The 20,284-nt window shown below is 40.5% G+C and overlaps 1 protein-coding gene across 1 annotated transcript; it reads left to right on the top strand.

The window, feature by feature from the left end:
- The first annotated feature begins 912 nt into the window (after positions 1-912).
- Positions 913-9,150, top strand: TASL (TLR adaptor interacting with endolysosomal SLC15A4). The gene is made up of 2 exons (XM_061453323.1): positions 913-1,537; positions 8,066-9,150. The coding sequence occupies exon 2, from the start codon at positions 8,067-8,069 to the stop codon at positions 8,922-8,924; it is 858 nt and encodes a 285-aa protein (XP_061309307.1). The 5' UTR covers positions 913-1,537; position 8,066; the 3' UTR covers positions 8,925-9,150.
- The last annotated feature ends 11,134 nt before the right edge of the window (positions 9,151-20,284 follow it).

Here is a 20,284-nt window from a genome sequence, read left to right as displayed (position 1 = left end):
CAGTGAAAGATCAGAGAAAAAAAATCAATAATATTAATGTTAAGCATAAAAGAGTTGTCTGTTACTACAGAGCTTTGTTTCCACAGGAGCACTTTTACAGCAAAGCCCTCTATTGAGATTTGCATTAAACTGCCTTTTTTTTTCCCCAGTTTTTGTGCTTTTTAGATGCTGTTGATCTTAACATAGCATATGATTTGGTACAACATTATTTGATTAAACTATTGTATGCATTAGCTAGTGGTGTAAGGCCAGACTGACCATATGTACTTTTTCCATGCCTATGGCTAAGAAGACTTTGTATGCTACTCCCAATTATGTACCATATCACAGGGAATATTTAGAAAAATTATGTTAAGAGAAATGTTGTACTGCCTCATATTTTTCTAGCTGGCAGAGTTGGAGGTTTCTGAGAAAAAAACTCAGAAAGGAATTAAAATACCCTGAGAATGAAAATATATTTCTCTTATTATTGTAAAGTATGGATGCCTGATGATGGGTTTTTAAGCAAATTCTCTACATCCTTTTGGGATCCATTCAGACACTCCAGTTACATCCTTTAAACAGTACTTATCCTCTGTCATAGAATCGTAGAATCGGTTGGGTTGGAAAGGACCTTAAAGATCATCCGGTTCCAACCCCCCTGCCATGGGCAGGGACACCTTCCAGTAGAACAGGTTGCTCAAAGCCTCATAAGGAATATGTCCTTTAAGGAATACTCTAACAACAATCTCAAATCCCTATTCGCTGTCCGTACACCTCAAGCTTGGAGGGTGAACTCCCCCTTGCCCAAGGTATTTTCATACACTGCCCCTGCTAAGACAAGCTGCCTTTGTGGGGATGGCAGGCACTGAGGTACCAAGAGCATCTCAAATCTAACTTTCTTCATGACAGGTTTTGCAGATTCCAAGCAAAACCTGATAAACTAGCTGAGCTGTATGGCTTGGTGGAAGATGAGATATATGAGGGTCTGCAGACAACAAAGTAGGCCTGCTGGGATATGCATTTCTGCTTTGACATCTCAGTCTTCCTACCTATTTGGCATGACAATCTTGACATATCTAGATGTCTTGAGGTGTCAATTAAAAGGAAAACGATAGGTAGTGGTTGAAGCGGGATACACTATAAAGTTGCCAACAAACAAGCAGTTTCTCTAAGATTGTTCTAGCTGTTCAACTCACTAGCTTTTTTTTGTTTTTTAATAACAGTTAATAAAGAGAAGTCCTCGACTGTGTTGCAATCAGCTATTTTAACAGCACACGGTTTCACAACAAAGTTTCGTTTAGACATAAAAGAGGAAGCAAGTTCAGCATGCTGCTGTTCAGTCAGTTATAAAAACCCCTCATCTCCTAAGGGACTTTCTTTCTATATTTCTGTGCTATAGAGGAGTAGAAATAAAACACGTCATCGTAGAAGTGTATTTAAAAAGGAAATAAAAACAGAGTGTTGCATTTTGGGGTAGGACAGACTCACAGGAAGCTTTAAACTGGTTAGAAGACAACAAATTTCCTGTACCTGGTCTGCTGCTGTATCTTTGGAGGTAAGAACTAAAATATGCTATGCATTATATAAATGTATGAAAGTGTTGCTCTTGCTTATCAAAGTGGCTCAGTTCTGTTTGTGTGGGATAGCAGCTAGTAAAATGGAGATGTACTTTTTCTGTTTTGTATGCATGTGTGTGTTTGGAGCATCTCATCCACTGACCACATGCAGTTTCTGCTGCCTTAAGGAGTGATGGGAACATTTAAAAAGTGCCTTCTTCACAACCATGACTGACTGTGATTGCTATGCAACTTTGAAATACAAACAAGAAATTGTTCCTCTGGTATTTCTAAAGCCTTTCATAAAAGCATAGTAAAAAATGGGGAGTTTTTAGGATACTTTCAAAAGGGAGCCTTACCAAGTGTGTTGCTTTTATCATAATTCTAGTATTTTAATTGGTCTTTCTGTGCATGTTAGTATACTGTCTAACTAATGTCCTTGATTGGGAGTACTCCATTTGTAGATTAGAAATAAAAAAAGTCATCATAACAGATAAACTTGGGCATTGTATTAAAAAAGAATTAATAGAAAAAAGCTTAGACTTCTCTCAGACCAAGATGACATTAAAAGGTATAAACAAGTGTTATCAGTTTATTTTCCTGATTCATAGCAATTTTTTTCGTTTGCTTTTAATTCAGAGCTTGACATGGGTAAACACATACAACATGCACCCTGCCCCCTAGTTTTTATACTGTACAGCAGATGTGACTAATGTTTCAATGTTCATTAGTGCATCATTTCCCTTCGATCTCTTGGGAAACCCCTTCAGCCTTTTCTATCTGTCTTACTTTAGCATTTATTCTTTTCACTTCTAGAAAGTGTATTCTCTTCTGTAAGAGTGCACATGAATTTATTTCCCCTTTACTTCAACTGCTTAGATACAAAATACTGCAGTCCATATAGTTCAGTCACGATAACAACTAACAACTCATTAAAATAAACACAGAAATCCCAAAACATGAGATTATTTCCACCCCAGAAAGACATGAGAGCAAAGTGTAGTGGAAGGTGTCCCTACCTATTGCAGGAGAATTGAAACTAGATGATCTCTAAGGTTCCTTCCAACCCAAACCATTCTATGATTCTATGATTATGAATGTAGTGCCCAATTCTGTCCTGCCTCACATTTCATGTCGTTGCTTACAGCTGTGGATATGAGATGTAAAATGCTGGCAAACGAGATGGATGATATCCTAAACCAACTTTGTATGGGTCTAGATGACTAAGAAAAATGTGAGAAATTATGAACCAGGCTTGCTCTGTATGAAGTTTCAAGGAACTTGAACTGATAAAACAGACTTAGATGGGAAATTATTTGAGAGCTCAAGAAACTGTATTCACCCACATACAGTCTTAATTGTATTTTTATGGAAGCCTGTGCCCCCAACTCCACTGAAATATAAAACAACACTCAAACAATACAATAAGAATGTACTTTTTTTCCTAAATGAAAGAAATCAGGTGCTCCCAAAGCTCACTGCCATCCATTTAGCATGATTAAAAATGGGTAGACACTTGTATAACAAGAACATTCAACAGTACAGAAGACATATAAAGTATCATGTGTTCTTGGGGAAGATACCTCTCCTCACTTGCTTGCTTCAGCCTATCCTTCAAGGGCATTCCCACATACTCTTGAAATACAGGATTATTATCCTCGCAAGCCTACTCTAATTGTTATCCCCAAGTCAGCTCGTATTCCCCTGTGGGAGAGGTACTCCTAGCATTCCTTCATCTCTTGAACTATTGACATGTGAATAAAAAAGAGCAGGGCTTGTGTTTTCTTCTGTGAGAAGACCGAACGGTCAGAGCAGAGAGCTGTGGGGAGGGAACAAGAGGGCTTTGGCTCTTGACTGTTGCTGAAAGAACTTCACGGTGCAGTCTCACAGGTCCCACAACTTCCAGAGCAGCAGCAGCAGGGAGAGGAAGTTACACAAGTAGCATATAGTATTTGGATGCTTCTGCAAAAGTGCCTCTTAGCTATTCCTCTTCTCTTCTGCCACGGACAAAGTGGGCCAACACCTACCTCAAGTAGCAACTGTGCTTATCATAGAATCATAGAACAGCCCAGTTTGAAAAGGACCGTGAAAGATCATCTGGTCCAACCTTTCATGGGGAAGGGAACCTATATGAGATTATCTAGCACCCTGTCCATCTGGAAAATCTCCAGCACTGGTGACTCCACCAGGTCCCTTTCACCAAGGCTTCTCCATAGCCATTTCAGATTCTAGCCTGTACTGGGCATTTGATTATGTTGTCTCATGTGCAGGACCTTGTGCTTGTCTTTGTTGACAAAGACAGTTCTTCCTGACACACTTTGCCATCCCATCCAGGTCTCTCTGTAAGATGGCTTTCCCTCCTGATGCATCCACCTCACCACACAGTTTCCTGTCATCAGCATTACCTGTACCCAAGCCAGCCCCAAGCACTAGAGACAGCCCTTATCAAATGGGGTTCAGATACCAAAGATCAAGCGGGTTTCAGGCATTAAGGAAAGGCTATGTTCATCTATAGGCACAGGTCATTATACTACCTTCTTCACTCTCCTGATTTCCCTACACTGGATACACGGAGGCTTCCTGGGAGCTGTTTCACAGCAGAGGAAGGTACTGAAGCACACACAGGCTCGCTCTCCAGCCCATCCTGCTTGCCAGGTGAACTCTTGCATGCATGTCGTGCAACTTGAGATAGATCCCAAACCACAGTGAGGGAATCTGCTGTATCTCCGCAGACTGGAAAATTATTTCTTAAAATGTTGAAAAAATGCTACAGATGGCTCCACAGGATTTGAGTTCGAGACACGGGAACTAAAATCTCATTGAGAAGCCCATCTAGTAAGTCAGCTAGAAGTTAAGGTATACCTTGTGATAAAACTTGATCTCTAACCACCAGCAGAGCAACTTTAGTGCCATTCAGAGCCTTGCTTTCAGTAGGGATCTTAAAGCCAGACGTACACAAAGCAAGCTTGTTTCTTATATGAGTTTCTATCCCCTCTTTTTGCAATGCAAAAGAATGTCCCTTTCCCTACTGAGCTGTGATCCCAGCTGGCACCACATTCTTTCCATTCTCCCTAGCAACTTTTTATCTTGCTCAGGTTTGTATATATGACACAATTTATCATACCTCTTTGTGTACACTTCTCAGGTTTTCCTTAACTGTTTTGCTTATCCTGAGCCAAGAACTCACATTCTGTTTGCCTGCTCCCAGACTCTAATCTGAGGTCTTTATGCAAACACTGTCACCATCTCTAAGCATTATAACCCAGCAGACTTGCTGCCACTCAGAAAATACTGGCAATACCACTGAATTTTCCACAAAGCTTTAAACATTCATCCTGCATTTAGGCTTTTCTTACACTGAAGAACTGAACAAAAACCCCAGGCAAGACATGAGTTTTTAAGATCATCTGACAGTAATAAAGACTATGTCAGATAGAAATGAGTGTGAACTGTACAGTCTTCTCTTTCCTTCTCTACCAGGCTTGAACAGAATGTAGTGAGCTCCCATTGCCAGAACAGTAGCCACACAAGGAAAAATCTCTTTGTTCACCTTGCATGCAAATGTATCAGATCAGAATTATAAAAGGGACTGTTTTTCCTTGTGCAAGGAAATTAATTCAGTAATTTTCATGAAGAGGGAAGTGAAATCTGAATTTAAGGAGCACAAACCCCAAAATATTGAAAGACAATAGATAAAATCCCCATGCACTTGGAGTCCTGGTACATACATGTGACTGAGGCGTTGAAGGGGGATTAAGAGAAGGGGCACGAGAAGTAGAATTAATGAAAACTGTCATCCTTATCAGACATAAAATACAAAAATTAAAGGTGACCCAATTGCGTGACGAGCAACTGGTAATGATGGAATGACAGCTTGACAGAGTTATATGTTATATTAAGTACCAGAACGTCTCTTTTGCATTCAGGCTCTCAGCACTGCCTATCAAAACTTCAATCAGATTTCCTTGCAGAGCTGGGAATAGATTAGTGCAACAGTCCTTGCCAGCTTCGAAGGGTAAGCTTGTAACTCATTCAACTAAACACACAACTCCTGAGCAGGATGGAAGCCTAATCCTTTTCAATTTTCCAGTTCTTTTGTTTCCACTCCTGTCTCAGACATCATGCTCTGAAACTCTTAAAATAAGTATTGCAGAAGGCAGTGCAAAGAAATGAAACCATCGGTTTCATTTCTCTAATGTATCACCTTATGACAGAAACAACAAACATCTGGGTAGTAGGAAAGACAGAAGTGTCACATGCTGCCTGCACACAATTGGCTTTGCCTATGTTGGTTGAGCAGTGAACAGGCCATATGTTCCATTCATTTCTCAGAATCCACATTAAAATTAAGCATAGGATTAACCGTATAGGAATTCCAGACTCATTCTTGCCAACTTTCGTAGTGCTTTTGAAATCAGGCCATCTGGGCCCTAGATGACTGGGGGGAAGGGAATAGCCTTTGCACTGCAGAAGAGAGGAACTGAAGAAGAGAAAGAGGGGTGCATTGATAACCTGAGTAGCTCTAGCATTTGGCTAAGCTTTCTGTGGTAGCACCTATATTACAGCTAAAAACTAAAGCAAGGGAACAGAAGCATACTGCAAGGAATACTAAGACCCAAGAGTGATTTCCACTCCCCCACTCGTTGTGTAAATAGATCAATTTTCATGAGATGTTACCTGCCTGTGGGAAATCTCACACAACTAGCAGCAGAAGGCAGGATCCAGGGTCACCAAAGCAAGTGTTTGGACACATTTAATTTTCTGTGAGTATTTCCTTCTGGAGGAAGTCCATTTTCCATCCAACCCTCTTCATAGTGTGGAAGTGATTTCCTCCTTCCTCCTGAGGAAAGTCTTTTCTCACACTGTCTCCTTCGTAACATCAGCATAAAGTCTATATCCATGCTTGGATGGGATATAGCCAACATTTGTTATTAGTGCAGCATTTTGTACTTGCAACTGTGACACATGAAATACTTTGCTAAGAAATGAGAGTCCATTCACTCTTGGAAAAGATAAGTCGAACATTCTACAGCAGCATGGGGTAGTGCAGCGTGTGCCAGAGAGATGACACCTCCCCATTCACAGTTTGTGGGAAGATGTTCCCATTCTGGTGCTGCATCACAGCGTGTGTTGTGAAATAGGCAAACTGTCAAATAAGTGGAACATATGTTCATATCTGCAGAGTCAGTATCCGTTAAGGATTAAAATTATATAATTGGATTAAATAATAAATGAAGAGAAGTACTCATTAATAAAACAAAGACAAGTTATTTGTTCCGCATTTTGTACTATAGAAAGAAAAGAACAGTTTTTCTTTTAACTTACTTTTACTTAAGATTTACTTTCTTTTTGCTAGACCACACCATATTTTTTTTTAGGGACATCTTTTTCACTGACCATTTCCTTGGCATCTATTAAAAGAAAAGGCAGAAGTGGGCTTAAGAACAATTATGTTATAGTGGAGCTGTAAAGCTTGGGCAGAACATTTGCTGATGTGCAGATGCATGTGTGTCCTTGCTAGCAAGTCCTGTCATTCATTACTAACATGTCTGTGCAGCTTTTGAGACTAAGCTGCCTGTTCATATTGTGGAGTGAGTTAGTGATTGCGGGAACCTGACTGTGCCTTTGTAGAAACACAGTGAAAAACTGATTTCAGAGCTGGTGGTGGTACTCATGACTAATCCAACAGTGAAGGAGCCAGAGTACTTCTGAAATGTGCACTTTCCTATGCATTGCCCTGAAATATGTCCCTTCAAAAGTACACTGCAGATTTCTACATCTAGGGTAGTCAGTTTAAGATCCTTTTATAGTAACTGGAGAGTGATAAGCAAATCTAGGCCACAATTCATCTCATAGGTGTCTTAAAAAAGCCAGATGAATTGTGCCTCCAAAAAGCCTTGCTTTTGCCACTGACATTTTCATGTCTAAAAGTTAGAGACAATTAATTCCAATCTGCTTTGCATAGAGAAGTGCGAAGTGCTAATTTAATGATGTGACATCTGTTAATGAAAAAGGAACCGCAATCATTGATTAGTCTGGAACAGAAGGGGTGATATTCTCAATATGAATCCCAAATCAACATAGATCAAGGCAGCTGACAAACCACAAAACAAAGGTTGCTTCAAAGTATATGTGAAGAAGGCGAACCCCTTTGACTTGTTACTGAAGTTAATGGCAAAAATATGGATACTTAAGTGTAAAATATTTCAGCAATTATTATGACAACAAATCACTTCTTGTTCATCTCTTCTCTGCTCACTGTTGTTGGAAGTATTGGACATGCCATATGTTATGTTGTACAGAATATGCTTTGATGTGATTGAGTTCACATCACAGCAGGGAGACTAGCTGGTCAGTCATTGCCTCAAGTCTTTTAGAAGGACACTCTTGTTCACGTCCAAATTGGAAACATCTCTTTGAATCTAGTACCAGACTTTCCAGTATAATCACCACTCAATGTGTTTGTAATGAACTAATGGTTTCTTGTAATTTTTCTGTCTTCTGGTGGCTCCTTACTTTTGGTGAAGGATGCTGTCAGAAGGTTACCTTTACAGAATTGCCTACCCTTGTGAAGACCTGAACCGTGAGCTCTACAGCAAGAGTTCGGCTGAGGAAGTGGTGTATGAAATGAAGTCCATTAATTATTCTTCCAAGGATGAAGCACAAGGAAAAAACCTCCTTCAGAGATGCAGATATGCTGGCAAGTGCATTTCCTCTGTCTGCTCTAGAGGTAGCAAGCATAGCAGGAGGCAGAAGGATAATCTACAACCTACACAGCACCCCACAACCATGGAGCAGCCATCTTCATCTATGCATGTCTGTGAGGGGCTGACAAAAAAAGACACCTACCTGGTTCCACCTTCCTGCAAAAGCATTTGTAAGAACTACAACGATTTGCATATAGCTGGAGACTACGTGGTACCGATGAGCTCAGTGACGACAGATTTTACCTGTGACAGTGGCATCGGCCCCTTCTTGGAGTCCTCAGAGATTCCTCCCCCCATGGAGTCCATGAGGGCCCCCCCCACCAGTGACACCGTTCGCAAGCCGGCCCAAGGCTATTCCTCATGCTGGCGGCTGGCGAGCTTAGTGCCCCACCAGCAGCCCCTCTCTGACTCAGCCCTGAACAACTACCTCGAACAGAAGCTGGTGGAACTCTATAAGCAGTACATCATGGATAGCACAGCAAACAGGGCATCCCCCACTCACATCCTGGCCTCGGAACTTATCATGACTAATGTAGATCAAATCAGCACGCAGATATCACGGGAGAGGAATATGGAGACCACCAAGGCCAAGGACATTGTCATTAGCCGCTTCTTACAAATAGCCAGTGGAAAAATATCCTCAGAAATTAGCACACCTAGTCTGCATATTTCCCAGTAACAGCCACACTAATGCATAGTATTTGCATGTCTGCTGTTAGAAAGCTTTTATGTTCTGCAAGGTCAATTTATAGTTTTTTAAGACATTTTTGTGCTTCTTAAAAATGCATTTACTATCTACCATTTAAATTAAACCTTTCAGTATGTATTAAATAAGTGAAAATATCTGTACTCTGCAGCCCCTATTGTGGAGCAGGTGATTTATTGGGTTGGGCTTTTTTGGTTTTTTGCCTTTTTTTAAAAAATAGTTTTTTCCTTAAAGGATTATTTCAGTGAGCCTCAGATGTTTTCAAAAAGTTTTGTAGAAAAATGAGTAAGAGCATATGACTCTCCTTCCTCCCCACATGCTTGACATATTATTTCAACTTTCCTCTGTCTGGAGTCTGCCATCCTACCTCGGGGTCTGTGTGCAGTGGAGGCTTGCACCCACACAAGCACAAGCCCAGTGGTGGCAGAGCCACGCAAATACAGAATTTAGGATGTTATCTAGTTCATCTCCCTGCCCCAAGTGGCTTTACTTAAGACATCCCTCAAAAACTTTTGTAATTTATCCTTAAAGATATTAAGGGATAGGCACTTTATGGTTTCTTCTATACTAACCCTGATTGTTTACTTGGTGTCTTCCTGTGCAAAAGTTATCAGCCCTTTTTGTAAAGACAAACTGTTTCCAAACAGCGTGCATGTGTACCTGCATGTTTGCACTGGACTGAACCATTAAAACAGTTGCTGATGACCTGCAGTCACAGACAGACATCACCTCTGCCAGCTACTTACAGACCTGTAGCTGCAGAGTGGTTGTGTGGGGATAGTGATGATAGCAAAGGGGGAAAAGGAGGAATTGTCCTTTAAGAGAATTGCACATTGAAAAGTAAGGGCTATTCCAAAGCCCATTTAGTTAATGTGAACATTTCCTCTGAATGCAGAAAGAAAACTGAAACAGACTGCTCAGCAGCTCAGCTAACCACTTCTTTTGTTAGCATCATTGCTGTGTATCGTGTATAATTTGAACCTGATGTATTTATAACAGGGTGGCTGTTTTTTGCAAAATTTCACTAAGTCTTACAAAAGAAGAAAATAAAAAGAGCAGCCTTGTGGCAATTGTGGCAAGGATGGTTACCTACTTTCAGTCTGTCTCATGTAGAACATGTTGTCAATGCCAATCCGTTATTGGTTTCCAAGTATAATGTTAATACTAATTTATCATAAATATTAATATTTCCTTCACATTATTGATTCCACAGTGTTGTTCTGGCCTTTGTGCTCTTACTCTCTTTTTTTTTTTTTTTTTTTTTTAATGTAAGTCATGCCTTTACCTATATTTCAAAACAAATGTAAAATAGTTTATTCTATTGCTGCTGTCTTTTCAGAGGTTACTGGGTTAACTCAGTATATTTTCCTGCTTGTGCAATGAAGGGGTATCCAAAAATCAGTTGCCATAATAACCTTTTTATGTGTGAATCCAGAGTCTGTATATCTGTTTCCATAGCAGCCTACCCAAATACTATTATTCAGCAATTCAAGACAGATAATTTCTGGCATATGATATTTCTAGATTGTGATCAAATTAATTTTAAAAATAGAAAAAAATTGCTATTTTTAAGAGAAAATACCATTCATGGTAATGCACAGGCACACACGTGTTCTGTATGCAAAATCCATTACCAGCAAATCTCTCAAAATTCTTCCAGAATAAAAAGATACACTAGAATCTATGAAATGGCTTGCAGAGGACAGAAAAAGCAAGCAAATATTGTAGTTTTATGTCCTACAGATTCAGGCTTTTCAAAACACTGGGATTTTGTTCATGCCTATTGACGTTCACATCACTGAATTTTAGTAGCAAAAGATGTAGTAGAAAGCAACTTTCAGAGTGAAATACATAAATCAATACCCTTGCTGAAAGAGCTGGCACCTTCATCAGAGAATATAATTGATTCTTACACTCAACTCTACCCACTCCACAGACCAGGTCCTGCACAAACAAAATTTCACTTTATCGTCTGTTACTTAGAAGTCCGGATCTTGATTTCCCCCCCAGCTGGTAGGGTTGTGGCTGTACTTGCAGGCAGCATCCACTCACCACAACCTCCTGACTCAGAACCAATACAGGGAACAGCAAGGGCAGCTGGAGATCAGGGGCTGGGAGGCCTGCCTAGACCCACAGGGAAAGGTCCTCTGGTTTACTGGGCTCACTCCATAGCTACTGTGTCAAAGAGCTGCAACAAGAAAGAGGGGCTTAGTACTCAGAGGACAGGGCGGTTGTAGCAATGGGCTACAGAGCAGGGGAGAAGAAAGAGAAGTCTTAAATGTACAATGGCACCTGCATATAGAAGGCATGTTTGATGCTTATATTTGGTTAATCAATCAACTACAAATCATCCAATTCTTGTGCAGCTTTCTTCCAAGCAAATCACTTACTACAGCCATACCCACATTCAAGTGAAGGTTTTATTTTGTACCGTCAGACTGACATTTATGAATTTTATTCATGGAAGGTCATTATCATTGCAGAAGTTGATTTATTCCAGAAAGACTGCATCAACCACTTCTTCCCCACATATGGTTATTTTCTTTTCCCTGCCTAAATATAAATCCCCATTTCATTTTGAGCCCTGCAGCGTACCTGCTTCTCGCATGAATTACATACCAGCCACATCCCATTATCTGAAGTAGTACAGAATGGCTTTTGGATTTAAGACAGTTTCTATATAAACAAACAACTATTCCACTGTGCTCAGCTGAAAGTGCATTTTTATCTCTGTCCTTCCTCCATTTAAAAGTAATCTTCCTCTGCACAGGTGCCTCTCTAGGTGTGGCTGTTTCCTTCTAAAAGCACTTGGATAGCAATGAGGCTTCTATTACCATGAGTCAGGTTGTTATCTAATGTGATTATCATCTCCCTCCTTCTCCCTCCCTCCCCTTCTCTTCTGCCTCAGGGTCAAACGTTTAAAGAGAGAGAGATCCCAATTTTTTAGTAGCTCTGTTAAATAACTAATTTTTAGCCAGGGGTCACGTCATTTCTTGACACAAGCTTATCAATATGCTGATGGAGTTCTAGTGTCTGGGGAGTGTGTGTTGGAGAGAAGAGTTTGAATTCTACCCTCACAATACTTCCTAATAATATGGCTATTTTAATATGGCTAAGGTTGCTTAAGAAGGCACAGAAAATTGTAATGAATAATTCAGTTTACTGTTTGGTTGGTATTTTGACCAGCTGTCAAGAAACTGATCTCAGAAGGATAGTTTATAACCACCACCAGCATAAACTAGCAGCTTCCTTAGGAATTTTTTCCAGAACGTATTACTGCTGATGACATGATTATATCAGCTAGGAGTTTTGTTGTTTATATGTAGTGTGACTGTGCCTCCAAGAGTCCAAGCCCATCACTGTGGCAGGTGAACACTACCCATGTGTGCCTCCAGGAAGTCTGGGTGTGCAGCGTGATGAGGAAAATCCTTGGTTGTGGGGAGAAAAGAGGAAAAAGGCGGTCGTCAGATTTGTTGCAACCTGGGGGTCCTGCATTTGGATTTAACCCCTCCGCTGGCTCTGATTTCTTATCCATACCAAAAAGCAGTGGGAGGGAAGAAGAAGGGATATAAAGTGCAGGCTGGGCTTTGTGCTGAATGCAAAAAGAGCACATGAACATGAAATGTTCTGATTGCTGTGTTCAGATGAAGGCAAAAAGCTAAGCACTTAAAACTGAAATAAACAAAGTGGTGCAGCTCTGACTCCAGCCAGGCATGTTGCTGGGGTTTCACCTTGGAGAAGCTGCTATAGGGCAGGAGCAGCTTGGGATCTCCCACCACTGGTGGGTTCAATGGAGCACCCTGAGGTTCAGCTCATTCCCCTTCTACTGTTCCTTCACAGGCTGAAGCAATAGTTATTTAGGACTATCCCTTCCGTAAGTTTCTTTCTACCATGGGTTTCTCTCAGAGATAGGACCTGTTGAGGATGTAACAGCTGCCAGGAGCAGTTTGGGCAGAAGAGGGGTGAAGGGATGCAGGTTTTATTACCATTTTTAATCAGAACTGCTGTAAAATATCTTTGTTACTGGTGTGGACAGGGGAGATATCTCTTTTTCTCCCAGATTCAGAAGGGACTATTACCAAGTTAGGGAGTTCACCATTTTACAGTGATGACTTGCTACAGATTTTAAACCAGTGCTGAAATACAAAAGGTCTGCTGCACTTTTCCTAGTTGATGAAGTTAATATCTTGTCACACACCTAGTGAAATGCAGCCTGTGTGCTTGCAATAGCTGGTGTTTGTCCACTTGGCATCTCTGTGTTCCCAGAAGCAGCCTGTCTCTGACAGGCTATGGCTGGTATTCAGAAGGAGCAGGAATTTCTCCAGCTGCATTAATTACTCACAGCGTGGACACAGCAGGCAGCTTAAATCAATGTATTGATATTTGCCAGTGCAAGTGAGCAGGGCTGGCTTCTGTTTGGTGGAGCTAGCACAGACCGAGACCTGGCTCCCAAGCTGTGTTGTGCTCAGTAGTACCATCACTGTCTTAGAAGACCATTTACAGTTTAGAAATGTGTGGCAAGGAATGACTAACATGTAGAGGAACAGAATATGCATTGCATCATTACTTCTGCTTTTGCTGTACTGGGAAGAGCTGGCTTGCTGTCTCTCCAGCATTAATGCTGACAGGATTAAGGTGACTTTTCAGAATATTAAGCAGACTTTCTAAGGACTGAAGGGAACAATGTTCCCGAGGCTCTTTCTCAGACCTTCTTACATCTCTGTCAAGGCAAATGTTGGATGAGGTACCTTGCCTGAAGTGGAAATCCCCTCAAGGATTATTAGCAGTGCCTCACCTTGAGTTAACATCTGCTTATTACTGAACTCCCTGCTGCTGTTTCCCCCAGCATCACCCTCTCATGTTATCTTTCCACAAGGCTGGTTATGGTGGGCTCCTGCACTTCTGCCATGCCACAACCTCTAGAAGTCCCCCGAGGTTTCCCCCTCTCCTGCTACCATGCTACCCCCTGTTTGGTGGTTTTACATGCCACAATTGGCCTGCTCCTGTGTTCTCTCACCTCCTGTCGCCCCTACACTCCCCCTCACAGAAGATGATCCTGGCTCCCTCGACAGCCAGGAGAAGGACCAGTAAGAGAGCACAGCTGGGTACCAAGCATCTGTCGGGAAGCACTGGAGAAGGGTGAAGATGATGGGGAGACTTCAGGAAGGCTGCAGAGTTCCTGTGGCAGCAATGAGGGACCTGTGCAGAGGCAGAGGAAGCCCTTGCAGAGCAGGGTTTGTGAAACAATCTGGGAGGTGGCGGGGAGCTGAGGAAAGAGGTTTCACAATTTTCTGGTGAAGACAAGCCTGGGGGGCAGCAGTGTTTCCAGCCACTCCCTTTCTGCAAGGAGTGCCTCTGTATTTGAAAGACAGCAGTCTTGATGGCACTGCCTGAGCAGTTTTTCAAGATTAAAGAGTTGTAGAATCAGATGTGGGGTTTCATTTGCTCCCTCTGCAGCCACAGCTGAGCCGGACATTGAGGAACCTATGGCCAGACTGGTACTGTACAGCTGTGGGGGCAGCGTGTGCTGGCACAGGCTCCTTCTCCCTGGGGATGACAGCAGGGACCAGAGGCCAGAGCAGCAGCCACCCAGTCACTCTGCAGCCCTCCTCAGCTGGCTCAGCACTGACTGCCAGATATTTTGCTCCTTTGCTGAACTTGCTAGATGCAAAGTAGCATAGGAGAGCTCTTTTAAGAGCAAATAATGGAAATGGAAAAGGCATGAGGCACAGAGCCAGACCCGGCTTTTTTCCAATGGCAGTTTTCCAGATTCATTTTTGTGTAACCAGAGCTAGAACTATGAGAATACAATTATAGATGGCAGAGATGACTTTGGTGTTTTCATTGATGGAATCTCCCTTGCCTGAAAGGGAATCCTGATTGGAGGGTAGGGGTAGAACAGAAAAAACCCTAATAATTTGAACAGCTCCATTCTAACACAGGTGACAAATTCCAATGCATTTCTCCAAAGAAGCTACTTATCAAAAAGAAAAGAAACATATTAAACATGTTAGCAATAGACTTAGCAATAGTAGGATCAGCAGTTTTAAGAAAGAGAATTTAGAGGTTGTCAGTTCTGGCACTTTAAACCAATTACACCCAAGATGTTATTGACCTCTTTAAGCAGAAGCTGGCTGAAGTGTTACTTCAGAAGCACAATGCTTGACTAAAGAGGTAGAGCTGAGAAGTTAAAAAACCAAAAATCCACCAAGCAGCCAGTTTTTCCAATAATATTAAAAATGCACAGCCATGTTCTTTAATGTCTGGAGAAATTGAGCAGAAATTTCATGATTTCATTATCTGATTATGTGCACCTAGAATGTATTATTTTTAAAAAGGCATAATCTACTGGGTAGGGAAAGGGTAGTCCCTTGAAAGGCATTTTCCAAATATTCAGCCCAGAAAAGACCAGCCTGATCCTGAGAGGATCAAGGCAATCACAAATCAATGTGAAGTAATTATTCAGCATCAGAATGTATATAACACAGTTTCAAAAGTGGCCCCTGCTTTTGTACTCATCCTTGGGAAAGAAAAATGCATCCATCCTGGCAAAAGAAAAGCGCATCAGGAGCTGTTGGAGAGGGTAAAAGCTGTTACTGTGCCTCAAAGACTAAATTTTGCTGCTTCACAGATGAAAAGCATTTGAACTGCACATCTAGAAGCATCCATCCCCAGTTTCTAACTAGGAAATGAACCAGTGATTCCTTTCTTTGGTGGTGCGTGGCAGCTAACATCTCTTTGGTGTTCACAGACTACAGGCAATGTTTGGTACTGAGCTCCTGTGCTCCTCGACTCAAGCACATTTATCAGAGAAGCCTCTGGGGTGCTGCATCCTTCTTGTCTGTGTGCATCACTTAAAGTCCTTCTGGAGACCCCCATTCTCTGTGCATCCTCCCCTCATGCACTGTCCTTCATCCTGTATATGCTGCCCGGTGTGCACACCACCTTTCTGTCAACATGCTTTGCTGCCTTAGCAGTTCCAGTTGTTGGGAAATACTGATGGCTGTGGTTCTTAGTCCCAGCAATCCTGAACCTTTCTAAAAAAAAACCCTCCATCAACTGCCACTAAATTTATAGTATATTCTTGAGAAGGGGCACAATGTTCATTGTCTATGGCTCCCAAACTGAGAGGTAGGTTTAATGATATATAGGGAAGGAACAGGCAGCAACAGTTAAGAGTCAGGATGCAAACAGCTGGTGAACAAAACCTCATGTGGACTTAATCAACATTACTTCTACATTCCCTCCAGCATATTCTGACTCTCTTATTATCCTGCTTTTTGGATAGATAACCAGTATCCCTGATTGTCTTCTTTATAACTAGGTTCATGATCCTAGTGAAATTCCAGCTTTCTGCATCCAGTTCATCTTCCAAGATGACACTTACGCATCCTCTGGACACCTTAACATCTTCTGAACTCAGAGAGAAATTTCCACACTTGACATAACCGTAGCTGAGAACTTCTCTCTATTATTCGCAGATCACATCTATCAGCCACTGCACCTATTGCTACTACATCCTCTTATCCTTGCTACTCCATGCATGTATCAGAAATGCTTCACCTTGCTTCTGCAGAGAATTTCATCCTCCCCAGCTTGTCTCACAGTAGCCAAATTTTATCCAGGCCTATTAGCAAAAACTGTATGCTCAAGTTCATATGAAAATTATTTCAAAGTATGCAACTCAAATTGCTATTAAGACATTCAATTTCGTAGGAAGCTGCACAGCTCATAACAGACAGCTATGAAACTAAGATGGGTGAAATGGTAGAATGGTAGGGAGATATTTATTAGTAGAAAAAAGAACTAAGGGAGGTTATTTTTTGTTCACACAACTACTTTTGTTTTGCTCCAAACTGCATTCTAAACCCCATAATGACAGCTTCATAGTTTTAAATCCAATGAGGCTACTAGCTTGTAGCAAATATTTGCTTTATCATCTGCTTCTCTTAACAGCCTTGATCCGTGAGCACTTATTTAATTTAATTTTACTTCATCTGGTCTTGCCATTTTCTTTTACTTTTACTTTGCTCTTAGGATATAATCCCTGTGGCCTGGGCAGCTTTTATATACTCTTTTTTTGCAATAAGGATATCACAAGTACATTAGACAATTGAATCAACGATGACATACTGTGCAGCACTAAGGTAGCTTTTTTTCTTTCTTCCTTCTTTTAATTCAATCCTTGGCCAGCTAAACTTAGAAAAGAAGCTAGAGATTTTATCATTGGAAATGAATCAATTAGACCAACATATGGTTCTTAGAATAAGTATGGTAAAGTTCTGATGTTTCTTTTAGCCTATGGTCTATTGCAAAATAATTGTCAGACTGAACACATATTCCAGAGGACCCCTATGGAAAACAGAAAGTCTGGTAATAAATATGTTTCTGAAGACTGCAGCAAAGGAGAATGGTACCTGATAGAATCACATTCATAAATCAACTTGAAAGGATTAAAATAATATTCATCCTTTTGTGAAATAATACTTTACCTTTCAGGCAGGAACATGATTATTTCCTAATGATTTAATCATGTATCTTTAGGTACTTGTGAAAGTAAATTAATCTGATGTCAGTTGTCATTACATACACTGTAAGGGTTATTGATCCATTTATGTATACAAAATGTTCTATTGCATTTAAAGATCAAAGGCAGTTTTAAGAAGACAAACCAGTTTGAGATTGCATTCTGTTTGAATGTCATTGTCTTACACTGTAAATGAAGTTCACTGCTGATCTGTTTCTTATTCTGCTCACATGATTAGCAGCATATTGGAAAAATCCATTAAACATTCTTTTATCTAATGAAGTCACACAGCCTCTGAACCTTGCCTATTAGATGTGACCAACATATTTTAAACTGCAGTAGAGCAAAAGAAGAGGAAATAGAATGCGTGATCTTTCAAACAAAAATGAGAAAAAAGTATATTTAAAAGGCAAGATTTGTTAAAGACAAGTTGTACCATCTTTACTCCAGTTAAATAGCACTTTTCTTTGTAAGTCATTTGCTCAATGGACTGAGTAATGAAATAAAATATTACTCAGTTTAAGTAAGGACATCAGATTCAAGCCTTTAATACACATAGAAGGAAAATTTCCCCAAAATATATGAACCGCATCTTCAGTGGCATGATCGTAACTCGGAGAGAAGGCATGTGTCCAGGTTCTCCTACTTACATTGAAGATCTAAACATGACACATTCAAATCTAATAATTTTGGAGGTAGCGTGTTTCCATGCATACGTTGTTGTATTCATTGTTATCATTATTCATTTATTTACTTTGTTTTAGATAGATGGGATAGGTCAGTGATAGGTCCTAAACTGTAGAAGTTGTAACCCTGTTTATTTTTATTCATGTTTGATGACATGGAGATGGGATAGCAATGGAGAAATAGAGAATAAAAATGTGGTCAAAACAAGGAATTCACAAAACAATCTTTGTAGAAAGGCGAAGAAGCCTGGACTGAGTTTGTGAAGGATGTTGTAGTGCTTGAGAAAGCAGAAACTGATAACTTGGACAAGAGCCATCTGTGTCTGTTGATGGACAGCTGCTGTAAATGGCATGCAGAATAAATTTAAGGTCAAAGGACAAGTGAAAGATGTCAGGAAAACAAACAGAATTGGGATTTTTTTTTGTTGCTGCTTAGACAAAAGGGAATAAAATATTTTTGTACTGCGAAGGTAGCAATACAGAGAAGTTCAGGAAAACTAAAATGCAGACTATCACCTTTCATTGTTTCTTCTAGAGACTTCTCTAGGGATTTTCCTGCTGTGGATTCCAAATACCAGAGAGATTTACAGCAAGAAGACTAAAGCTGTCATGATACCATGCCAAAAGTCTCCTGAGCTGTTTAGGACTTGAAGTTATACTTTCAATTTCATATTAATATTTGAATTTTAGTTTACAAAGTAACACAATAACAAAGAGAAAGGAATGCAGTTGAGAAGTATACCCATAATATGTGCAAAAAAGCTTGATATTATGGGAGGAGCATTTTCTTAAAATTCTAAATGGATTTATGGATTTGAGCGGTGGTTTGGCAATGAAAGTGTGTGCCTAGCCCTGATAGCTGATTCCCAGCTCCTCTGTGGACAGGAAGAGCTGTCAGCTTCCCTGCCAGCCTCCTTATTTCAGGTCTCTTCTCTTCCTCTTGAAAATGGAGATGGAGAAGAGAACAGAAATAGCTAGTAATTTTTCATTCCTTACTCACACTTAAAAGATAATAGCCATGCTGATAGGAAAGCTTTTCCAAGGCAGAAAGCCCTGGAGACTATTTTTAACAACTTGGAATTAGTTAAATTTCTTTTATGTGTATTACTGTGTCTGAATTCTCCACTTCTTCATTATCTTGCTCTAGCCTGGGTGACCTGACTTGTCCCACATGAACACAGCTGTAGATTGCTTGCATCTGTTGTAGTGGGAGCCAGAAATATGAATGCCTTTGAAAATAAGGCCTCTGGATTTCAGCTGGCTGTTAGAGTGGGACATGGAGAAACAAACAAAAAAGCAAAATGCTTCAGAGCAGCTTGTCCTGATTAAAGGCATGCTACCACAGAAGCCTGATATCCAATTTCATGGAATCTAATCCAGCATACACGTGGTCCTTACAGCCTACTGTAACTGCATGCGGTTTTGCAGTCCCTGAAGGAACAGATTTAGTCAAAATATAGGTTTTATATTTGCCTTCATTTCTACATTATAGACATCTATAGCAGTGCAGTCTGGAAGGAAGAAAACTGTAAGGCACTATGTCCATATCCATTTGCAAAAGGAAGAACTGAATTTGCTTGTAAGGTAGGGAGAACTGAAGACTCTTTGACTATATTCTTTCATTGTTCAGATTGAATGAAGAGTTAATCTGAGATTTCACAGCACTTGATAACTAGAGATCTGTATCTTCAAAAGAAAGCAAGCTCATAATTTTGGTGTTCCTTGTATGACAAGTATTGTAAAGGGAACAGATATTCTGCTGAGTATGTCTGAATTTTAATCAAACAGGAAGCCATGGTTCCTTCCTACCTTGACAAATAACTTATAGATACTGAAGAAGGGAAACAAGATAGATAGTCTATTGTCTTTGAGCTGTGAGCTGTAAGGGAAAAGAGGAGGTATGAAGCATTGTAGGCAGAAAGCATATAGAAGTTACTGAATCTTGCCTTATTTTCTCCCTGATCTGAATTTGTAGGTAGATGTATTTTTATATAAGCTCCAGAGAAGCTGTATAATATGAAAAATATTTTGAAGCCATGTTTAGTGCTGTTCCTTTTCCGTGTCTTGACCTGAGGCATAATTTTGAAGTCTTCCTGATGCACATCATTAGAACTAATTTG

This window comes from Pezoporus flaviventris, unplaced genomic scaffold, assembly GCF_033815535.1.
Source record: "Pezoporus flaviventris isolate CSIRO_AGI_PZ_B2104156 unplaced genomic scaffold, CSIRO_AGI_Pfla_v1 ptg000015l, whole genome shotgun sequence".
Classification (NCBI taxonomy): domain Eukaryota; kingdom Metazoa; phylum Chordata; class Aves; order Psittaciformes; family Psittacidae; genus Pezoporus; species Pezoporus flaviventris.
This window is presented reverse-complemented; position numbering and strand designations above follow the sequence as displayed.

Bases quoted from the DNA above. Each gene is read 5' to 3' on its own strand.
- TASL (XM_061453323.1), top strand. From the start codon at position 8,067: ATGCTGTCAGAAGGTTACCTTTACAGAATTGCCTACCCTTGTGAAGAC.